Source organism: Cyprinus carpio, chromosome A16, assembly GCF_018340385.1.
Source record: "Cyprinus carpio isolate SPL01 chromosome A16, ASM1834038v1, whole genome shotgun sequence".
NCBI classification, from domain to species: Eukaryota; Metazoa; Chordata; class Actinopteri; order Cypriniformes; family Cyprinidae; genus Cyprinus; species Cyprinus carpio.
In genome coordinates, this window is record NC_056587.1 from 951740 (window position 1) to 962704 (window position 10965).

The 10965-nt window shown below is 37.0% G+C and overlaps 1 protein-coding gene across 2 annotated transcripts; it reads right to left on the reverse strand.

Moving 5' to 3' along the window:
* Nucleotides 1–1913: 1913 nt before the first annotated feature.
* On the reverse strand, nucleotides 1914–7020 carry rrp15 (ribosomal RNA processing 15 homolog). Of its 2 annotated transcripts, none has more exons than XM_042771961.1 (5): nucleotides 6865–7020; nucleotides 6020–6321; nucleotides 4696–4793; nucleotides 4427–4613; nucleotides 1914–2358 (listed from the first exon to the last, which is right to left on the reverse strand). In XM_042771961.1, exons 1-5 carry the CDS (start codon nucleotides 6911–6913, stop codon nucleotides 2185–2187), a joined length of 810 nt encoding a protein of 269 aa, XP_042627895.1. In that variant the 5' UTR covers nucleotides 6914–7020; the 3' UTR covers nucleotides 1914–2184. The 2 variants fall into 2 exon arrangements, with proteins under 2 accessions (XP_042627895.1, XP_042627894.1); XM_042771960.1 differs by having other exon boundaries at nucleotides 1914–2361.
* Nucleotides 7021–10965: the final 3945 nt, after the last annotated feature.

Consider the following 10965-nt stretch of genomic DNA (forward strand, 5'->3'; position numbering starts at 1 on the left):
TAAGGAATGGGAAAGCAGGCCCAGCTGTTGTATCAACGTGTAAACATCTATCTGATAACCCTTTTTTTGGGAGGTTACTACAAGTTGGGTGATCACAGGGCCGAGGCCGATTCTCTGTGTGCAACATGTAACGGCAGGCATTTCTCCACTCTTCCTCACTGCACCTGCTTGATTTACTTTTCCACCCCTTGAGCTTCTGCTTAAAAAAAATTATAATAATTTGCCAACGCCTCCTGTGCCCGGCCCACACTCCAGTAATCTATCAGGAGTGACAGGCCTTACCCACCAACATAAACCAGATGTTATCACTAAATCAGTATTAACAAAGACAGATGTGAGACTGCATGCGAGCAAGGGAGAAAAATGTGAAGGATGTAAGGGAATAAACAAAATTACATTAAGTGTAGCAAAATAGCACAACAATTTTATTTCACGTCCACCTGACTGTTCTCACAATCACTTGCCGTGACCCAAGCAAGCTGATGAAACAAGGAAGAGGTTTTGTGATGCAGACAATGGGGCAGCTATGAAAAGATGAGCAGTGAGGGAGCGACAGAGGAGCTTGACCCATTCTAGGGAGCTGTGTCAACATGCCCTGGCTAGGGCGGGCATTCCTGAGTGGCAGCTCACAGTGTTGTCGTGACAAATGGGCAATTCACGTTAGCCAAAATAAAGTGCTGTACCCTCAGAGGGTGATAGAGTACCCACTCAGACACTGAGTCAATACATCTCAACAGGGTGTGTACACATAGCTCGACTGAGAGTGATAAAGAGAAAGTCTAGAATCAGCAGCACAACGGTCATCCCAGCAGGCAAGTTCAAAAGTCAACTCCTGGCAGCCGGCCAATCAGAGAGACCCACGGTGCACCGCTAATGAAAGGACCTGTTATATTAGAGCATACACTCCTAATGAGCTCAAGCGGATAAAATACACCATACGGCTCATAGCACTCGTACATTTCAGTTTTCATTTACAGAACAATCTTCTCCTAGAGGTCAGAATGTCAACCCAAAGGTAGAGCGCTGCACTACTTTGACAGCAGTGCCACCTGGTGGTCAACTGAAACATCTCAAAAGCCAATGGTGTCCAACCCTTCTCCTGCTCCAAATCTGATCAACACACTTCAACCAGCTAATCTAGGTCTTCAGGATTCAAGTGTGTTGAGGCAGGCTGGAGCTAAACTCTGCAGGACGTTGGTCATCTAGAAGCAGGATTGGACAGCGCGGGCTAAAGTGAAGATACAGCAATCCCAGAAGCTTTGGAGCTAAACTCTGCAGTACACTGGGACTTCAGACCTCTGCGGAAAGTATTAGGAGAAATGTTTCTGAAACATTCGAGGTTTTGGTAAACTTGCACACAATAATTTTGACATACGAGGTACAATCTGGGTCTTCAAGCAAGACAAGAGGAGAACCACTAATCTGGAACACTGCATTTTACACATATGACTGAAACAAACCAGTAAGAACATGACACTAAACACTTAATAAAGAGTGACGTTAAACAGTCATTCTCTAGACCGTAAATACACAATAATTAAGAGCTGGAAATTAATAGCCATGATTCTCCATATTGCTCACCTAATATTTGGCAATATCAACTTAACTGAGCTGAATGATGACATCACTGTTTCCCCAGGGCTGCTTTATAGAGGAATTGATCTCATTCCATAATTGATTAACTTTACACAGTTATTAAACAGAACTGGCTTTAACTAAAACATTGACTTTACTATGGTCTTCTATTTAAAGCAGAATTGAATTTTGTTTGCATCATTGAAACATTTTTCCTGTATAACACTGTAAAGCTGCTGACACAATCTGTATTGTATAAAGCGCTATAGAAATAAAGGTGACTTGACTTACTTTACCTGCAACAGGATATACTGTACCGATATAAAAACCAAAAGAAATCATGAAGGAAATGATTTATTTAGCAAAAGACACTGTGATATAAATGGCTATATACAGAAAAAGAGCACAGAAGTTTGGCTAAATGTGCAGCACTCAGAAAAGACCCTGCTTTACCAGGACACCTGAGCAAATCAAGATCAGGGTAACATCACAGATTACTGTCTCTCTGTTCCTGTACCACATGATCCAGCCTCTGAGAAGTCTTGTCTCTCGGCGCAGGGCAGGTCTCAGGGTCTGTAAGAGCACTTGCAGAGGCGCAGTAGTGATGGATCAGTCTGATTCGCTGCTGTAGTCTTCACCAGGCTCAAGGTTGTCTTCTCCTCCTCCCTCTCCTCCTTCACTCTCTTCGTCGCTCTCCTTATCCCAGTCCTTCATGGATGTGCCCATCATAAAATCATCCCTCAACACGCTCCAGGACGGATTCTCCCCCTTCACTTCTACAGGCTGCTAATAACAAGACAAGTTACAAGAATCAGTCTCATAAATCATACACTGCTGTAGTTTACATGAATGAATTCAATAAAAGCAGTAGTGTAAACAGCGCCACCAAGTGGACACAAAGAATGAAATTAAGAAAAGCACAATGCATAGCAGTAGTGTAAACAGCGCCACCAAGTGGACACAAAGAATGAAATTAAGAAAAGCGATTAGCTGGCTCAGGTGTGTGTTTAATGGGGTTGGAGCTGAAATCTGCAGGACAGTATCTATCCAGGAGCAGGGTTGGAGACCCCCAGTCTACATGATGCTCAAAACCAATTCTACATAATCTGAATCTTAATATTTAATAGTACATACTAATGTTAATTTTGTCAGCTATTTTTAATCTTAGGCCTGTGTATAAATGTCTGAGAAATTTAGTCTATTTTCATCATATTTTTATCTTATATGAATGCATCTCTGAGAGAGGAATTGAGCAACTTCAGAAATGTTTCGATGGCATTTTCTTTTCCTCTTACCTTCATATAACGCATATTAATGTTTATAAGCGCAGCTGCTTTGTTTACAGCGATAACCAAGGAAATGCTGTTCCATAAGCCCCACCTGCTGTCAGAGAATAAATGTGCATTTTCATTAGCCGCCTTTTCACTGTCGGGCCAGTGCGAGCCAGGGCTTAAAATGGGCTGGGCTGGGCGGGGCTAATAGCCTCGGGCCAGTAGCACGAGGCCAGAATAGCGCTGCGTTTCCACCGTCGGGCCTGAAGCTCCGCTGCACTTCACTAAAACCCACCCTTTACACGCCTCTCAAGAACAACGTCATGCAATCCATTCATTTCACCAACAAAGAGAAGTTATCAGAAAACTAATAAGAAATAAATCACTGGAACATGCGTGATCACAAACCGAACATGATAACATGCATGCTTTGTTAAATATTTCAATTCAAAAGCATCAATGTTTTACTATAAGTGATACACTGAGCATAATGAATATATTTATCAGGATTGAATTTGTTACAGAAATAAATGTATTTCTATTTTATTTATTTATTTTTAACACTGAAGCGTTAAGAACATAGCCTGCTTATTCAGTCGAGACTGTTTCTGTTTATTTGTAGTCACATACATAACAATTAGAATGAATGATAATTTTTATAAAAGCTCCCGAACAAAAAACATTATTATATTTTTATGACATAGGCTACATGGAGCTAAACTCTTGAGACGAGACTTATGACAGATAAAATATGTTACTACACGATTGTGACAGAGAATAAGAAGCTGACGTCTGATTTCTTCAAACAGTCACATTTATCATGTTTACTATGGTAACGTTAATACCTAGTGTGCATATTCTTTTGCATCGCTTATACATATTTCTACCTTTTATGGTGATTATAATCCACATCGGATCAAGTTATTTCAAACACTGCTGACTAAGAGTGAGTTTTGAGCTCAGCTTATTTTAAAAAGTGTTTAATGCTGGTGTTATAGCTGTTAGCTTTATGAAACGATCCGTGGCTCTGACGCTCTCCAGACGTGGAGAAACTCCGCCTTTGTTCATAACCACTCCTCTAGCCCCAGCTGGCCTGCTTTGGCCCAAGGTTTTCGTCGGGCCAAAAGACCCGGGACTTTGGCCCTGAGGAAGCACTGACGAGGCACGATCAAGCCCCGGAAGTGACAGTGGAAACACGACTGGCCCTGGCACGCACTAGCACGCCCGCTTTTGTCCCGACAGTGGAAACGCGGCTATTCAGTCCGTCTGCTGTTTCTGTTTTGAGCAGGTGTCTTATGTAACATCATTTCACAAATCAAAGTCTGTTTTTGCGTGCTACATGTTTAATAATATAATGTGCTACATGTAGCACGACTGTCTGTTCAAAATAAACGAAAAACTACATTCCCTGTTACTCGTATCGAACCAAAACCGAGGTACGTACCGAACCATGACTTCTATCTACTGGACTACTGGAAAATAGAGCACATTCTGACTTCATGCTGACTTTAAGCAAGGAAGTCGTGTCATGTGACGAGGAAACACAGTTAAGTGTATACGAGAAATAAAAGTAATCTCACCACTTTCTCTTTTTTAACGGCCGGTTTGTGAGCCACGTCTGCTCCTCTCAAGACATCAATGAAGTCCTTCTTAGTCACCGAGGACAGAATTCTGGATTTCTTTCTCTCTGAACCCCCAACCTCCTTTATCCTGTCATCCACGTTCTTCTGATGCTTCTTCACGGCGTTGAACAACTGCACCACACCTCTACAGATATCACACGACACAAGAGTATACTACAACAGCCTGAGAAAAACAACACAAAGGAGCTCCTAAACTGATGTCTCACCTGGTAGCAATCTTCTGTAGGTTCCTCTCGTGCTCTCGGTCTCGAACCACGTCAGGCTTCTCTCTGCACATATCCTCCCACGCTCGTTTCTTATCCATCTGTCAGTTACACAGTAAAAACTGCATGTAGCCCCATTTAATGGCTCTTCAAATAAATGCACTGAAGAAAAAAAACCTTTTTCGAATGTATTTAATCTTTCTTAAAATGTTGCTATCATTCACAAATGAACATGTAGACCATCAATGAGCAACAGCTACATCTGCTCCAAGATATATACAGTACAGGTCAAAAGTTTGGAAACATTACTGTTTTTAATGTTTTTGAAAGAAGTTTCTTCTGCTCATCAAGCCTGCATTTATTTGATCAAAAATACAGAAAAAAAATATAATATTGTGATATATTATCACAATTTAAAATAATTGTTTTTAAATTTATTATACTTTAAATTATCATTTATTTCTGTGATGCAAAGCTGAATTTTTAGGATCATTATCACATGATCCTTTAGAAATCATTCTAATATGATGATTCATTATCAAAGTTGGAAACAGTTCTGCTGCTTAATATTTTTTCAGAACATGTGATACTTTTTTTAGGATACTTTGATGAATAAAAAGTAAAAAAAAAAAAAAAAAGAAGCTATGTTTTTAAAATATAAATATTTTGTAATAACAATATACACTACTGGTCAGTAATTTGGGGTCAGTAATTTTTCTTTTTTTTTTTTTAAATAAAATCAATACTTTTATTCAGCAAGGATGTGTTAAATTGATAAAAAGTGATAGTAAAGAAAATATATTATTAGAATTTTTTATTTCTAATAAATGCAGTTCTTTTTAACCTTTTATTCATCACATATATTAGACAGCAGAACTGTTTCCAACACTCATAATAAATCAGAATATTAGAATGATTTCTAAATGATCATGTTATAGACTGGATGTTACATGTGACACTGAAGGCTGGAGTAATGATGATGCTGAAAATTCAGCTTTGCATCACAGGAATAAATTATTTTTTTTAAAGTATATTCAAATAGAAAACTATTATTTTAAGTTGTAATAATATTTCACAATATTACTGTTTTTTCTGTATTTTTGATCAAATAAATGCAGGCTTGATGAGCAGAAGAGACTTCTTTCAAAAACATTAAAAATAGTAATGTTTCCAAACTTTTGACCTGTACTGTACACACACACACACATTCATTCCAGCCCTTAGAAGCTTAATATTAAACATATTTAACATGTAAAAGTCTACATAAGCTGTTATGAAGAAATCTTAAACTGAATTCTATGAGATCAGGTGAATCCCAGCTTCGTACCTGTTTCTTTTTCTCCAGGCGCTCTTTCTTCTCCTTCTCTCTGATCTTGTCCAGCTCTTTGTTCTTCAGGAGGATGCTGGGTTTGCTGTCTGGCGTTTTCTTCCCCAGGACTTTGGCCATGGCTTCGGCCCATCCGACATTGGGATTTTCCACACCATCTCCATTCTGTCCTTCTTCAGTCTTTCCATCCTCATCACCGCTGTCCTCTACATCACTTCCCACACCGGACCCCTCCTGATCACTTCCTGATCCGCTCTCTCCATCATTACTGATGCTGTCATCAGAGACGTCACACTCTTCCTCTAAACATCCACATCACACATAAAAATATATCATACATAAACATAGTCATGGCATCAGTTTTAAAGGAGACCGCTTCTCTGATTTAGGAATTTCTTGATCTAAAGACTTATATGTATATATATCTAATGCATGTAAAAGCATCTCAGGATTCACCCTATAAAGTTGGTTAAGAGAATTTCCGTTTACATGTTGTTTGTACGATAAAGTTAGAAGGACCCTAAACTCTATTCTAGCCAGTTAAAATTAAATCCATAGAGATAACAGAGATAAAGAATACGGATCAATGAACCAAAACGCAATATTTTTGATAAAGACACGTCAGATAAATGCCCACTAAATTACTAATTATTGCACAGAGATCGACGGTGTATTTTGTTTTACATTTTTACTGTAAAAACCAGACTAGGTTGTGTATTCTGTAAAATCCCTCTGCCCTGCAGCTGAACAGAGTAACGTTAGAGACGTTTGATCAACGACTGACAAAATGTCATGCTATACGTGCTACATCATAATTTGACGGTAAAACAGTTTAATTTCCTCACCATTTCCCTCTTCGACAACGACATGTGGCTTCTTCATGAGCGTCGCCATCTTTACTGATATTTACGAGTACTCGCTAAACAGTCCGTGCGGAACAAGAGGCGCTCAGGAAGGGTTCCGCAGCTAGTTAGATTCGATGTATAAGTGTTACCCTGTCTGTCCCAAATATTGCCTCAGAAACCCTCACTGAGAAAGACAACGGCGATGTTGCAAAGAAAAAGTCTTTAATAAGATGAGGACTGTTGAGAGGAGCAAGGAATCAAGGCTCTGGGAATCCCACATTTAGTCAAATAAAAACATATATACATTCATACAAACTGGCTATTTGTGTCTTGTGTGTGTGTGTGTGTGTGTCTGTGTGTGTCTCTCTCTCTCTCTCTCTCTCTCTCTATCTATCTATCTATCTATCTATCTATCTCTCTCTCTCTCTCTCTCTCTATATATATATATATAGTGATCTAAAACTATTCTTTATCCCACATTTTTCACATTTTTATATATATTTATACATGCATACGATGGTAAAATGCATATTAATACATGAGAATATATTGGCTAATATTATTTATAAATCTTGGTTTTGATAAAAAAAAATGCTAATGTACATGCTATGTGTACCCCTTACACTAATGATAGAAAATATTTGATATATTTGTTTGAAAAACAAGAGTCAACAGTTAATAATTAAAAAAAAAAAAAAATGTTCTATGCAATTCTGTTGTACATCAAATTAAGCTGAACTGATAATCACTGTATGTCCTGTATAACTGATAATGGCGTTAAAGCATGAAAATGGTGTGCATTTAGAGTGCAGTGGACAGAAAATGGTTATGGAAAAGTATGGAAGAAGATGCATCAGCTGAATCAAGGAAAAGCCATTTGTTAGATGAAGTTATAACCTATGTTGTCACATTCATCATTTACTACAGCCTGCAGGTGGACACGTTATACACATCATCATGTAGCATGGCTCCTGCATAAACTGCTCTCTTTCTTCTGGATAATATGTTAAAAATTAAACATTTTTGAAACTGTGTTGAAGTGTGAAATCTAGTATTACCTTTCCATTTAGCTGATAAAAAATGCACACAGTATAAAACAAAAATTTGAAGTCGGCATGAAATGATAATTCACCAGTTCTATCTTTGTGAAGTATACGTGCACAGGACATGAATTCTGTGGATCAGTCACTGATGCTACTAGAGAACAAGCAAGTTTACTTTCATTAGTAGTAGATCTAAGAAGGCAGGTTGCACTGGAATTAAAACAGCAGATTATCACCTGCGAGATGAAGAAACCAGAAGAGGATGTTGCATGTTCACAGAAACACTAAAGAGACAACAAGAACAACAAAAAAAGTTAATTATTAACAAGTCAAAAGAGAATAAATTAACAAAAATGATTTTCTGGCAAAATGTTGTATTAGTTTTGTATTTATATTGTTTTGGATTGTGTTTGTTTTATTAATAACCTTAAGTGGCCACTAGAGGGTGATAAACACCATGATAACCAGTGTCACTGTCTTCTGCCATCTGCAACACAGGGTTTAGATCAATTAGCACAAATATATGCCATTCCTGCTGGTCATATTATATCCAAATCATGATCAATGTAAGTATGACCTTATACTACATCTGGAGCATTGCTCTTTATGGATACAGTAGACTTAATAGAAGTACACTGACTGCAAGAAACAGGTTCAGTTAAACAGGTCATTTTGAAGTATTGTTTGTTGTTGTTGTTGTTGTTGTTGTTAACCAATAAAATTGAAAAATGAAGAAAAAAATGATAGGTCATGAAACTTTACATTCGGAGTAATTTACACTTAAAATGAACCTTTCCCATTAACAAACACTTCGGAAACCTGAGATTTGACTTCATAAATTCCAGTTGTGCATCAATAGGGTGCGTGAGCGCCATTCACAATTAGCATAATCCCCCCCTTGAATTACTGCTAAGTAAATAATGTCTACAGGAATGCTGTGTTTGAGATATTCTGGACTCACTTCTCAGGTTTGCCTCCAGTATGCATAAAACTATTCACTTGCAGTGTTAAGCTTTCAGACAAATTCAGGTGCAGTCTAGGTAGTCTAGTCTAGTCTAAAATAAAAAATAATAATAAAATAAATAAATAAACACTGCATGTTTTAAATTATTTGTGTTATTCAGTTATTTTTGTTAATCAATTTATTCTCATTAATTATTTTTTATTATCTTAACTAATGAGTTGAATAATTGTGTTATATCTTTTTATAGTGATTTGTGGAGAGTGTTATCAAAATGCACTTATCAGTTTGCCTAAAATCACACAAAACATCCTGTGGGGTGTGACCAGTACAGCCTCACACTCCACAGACACCAGCTGTGTCCATCTCTCGTGGTCTGTGCTCTCAGGTGCTGGAAGGGCCAGTACTATCATTCTGTGGGTGTCTGGCATGAACGACAGGCTCCTGTGATTGTCTGTCAGCTCTGAGTCCACCCATGTCTTTCCCTTGCTATCTGTATTTGTTTCTTATACAGTATGCTTCCTCTGCATGTGTACGTGTGAGACGGGCGCAGACTCTCCAGTGAGGGAGCTGGGATTGATCATCTGAGCATGCTCAGAATCCTCATACAACAGCATCGCTGTTCACATAGCAACAAAGCTTGTCTGTGTGAATCTAGCATTGCTATGCTTGTTCTGTTTCTTGGTGTATTTTTTCCCTTTTAACAAAATACTAACATTTGAAATAAATTAATAAAAATAATAAATACTGTTATGGGGTAAAATGGCAGAAATTATGTCAGGTCATAATTTGTGTCAGTGTTATGCATCATTGAGATACTACAATATTTTTGTATTTTTTTTATTTTGTTGAGTATTTTTGTCATATTTATTAGATTTCTTTAATATATCTAGATAGTTTTTTATTTATTATTTTAAATTTAGTTGCTTTAATACATCAAGGTTGGAATTGATGGAAAATGAAAATGGAATTTTTCATTTAAAGTCTTAACACTTTTATTTCCAGTAACAAAAATGTTTTTATGTCAAGTTTAGGTTTAGTTAATTAAAATAAAGCATTTTTAAAATAGCAAAAATAAATAGCAAAGGCATGGTGAAAATTTTCCAAGACAGTTTTAATGTGACCTACATATAACAAAAAGTAAAAAAGTTATTAAAGTTAAAAGTTGTTAAGTTTAGGTATGGGGTTTAAGGATTAAGGAATATAAAATGTGGTTATGCAGAATAAGCCATTAATATGTGCTTTATAACTAATAAACAGCTTGCTGGTTAAAGTGAGAATTGGTCCTTAAAACAAAATGTTACCAAAAGATTATTAATTTTTTAATTAAAGGGAAAGTTCACAATAAATATAAATAAATAAATAAATAAAATAAATAAAATAGTAGTCAGTGGGGACCAGAAATAGTTTGATTGCCCACATTCTTCATAATATCTTCTTTTGTGTTCAGTAGAAGAAAGAGGGTGAGTAAATGATGACAGAATTTTCATTTTTGGGTGAACTATCACTATAAAACATGGAGCAACTGGACTTTAATCACTAAAATAAGAATATGGTGAATATAAAATATTTACATTACTTGAAACACGTTACCTAAAGACATTTCAGTGGAATGGAAGCTGTACTGTAATGTATTTTATGACAATCATTTTTATCAATGAGAAAAAAATTCTAATACATTCAAATGGATCACAATCTCAAAGTTGTGCGGATAAAAATTTAAAATGTAATCAATAACCTGTAGAAGATGACTCAGTGTGTTTAGCAGCGTGATCTGGCCGCGTCACATGCTTTGTCTTTGTGAATGGGAACTGACGTAAGTGGAATAAAGGACTTGATTGTCATTGTGCAAAGCCCACAGGAACTTGGCAATGAATCTCACTTGGAAAACTCATTAGAGGCATCTGACTTTGATGATGCATTGCAAGATAGAGCCCCATCAACAGCATCATTTATTCATTTGGAATGACTTATGTGTCTGGATAGAGACACGAGATGCAGAGGAGAAGCATGCCATACAAAATATCAGAGACACCTTTGTGTCATAATAAACATGCAATTCTTTACATCTTATTGCTGTTGTGTTTAGGAAAAAAA

Excerpts from the sequence above, each read along its gene's own strand:
- rrp15 (XM_042771960.1), bottom strand. The coding sequence starts at position 6,913 with ATGGCGACGCTCATGAAGAAGCCACATGTCGTTGTCGAAGAGGGAAAT. Across the intron at positions 4,614-4,695 it reads CTACAGAAGATTGCTACCAG|AGGTGTGGTGCAGTTGTTCA; the intron begins GTGAGACATCAG and ends TGATATCTGTAG. Across the intron at positions 2,362-4,426 it reads CCGTTAAAAAAGAGAAAGTG|CAGCCTGTAGAAGTGAAGGG; the intron begins GTGAGATTACTT and ends TCTTGTTATTAG.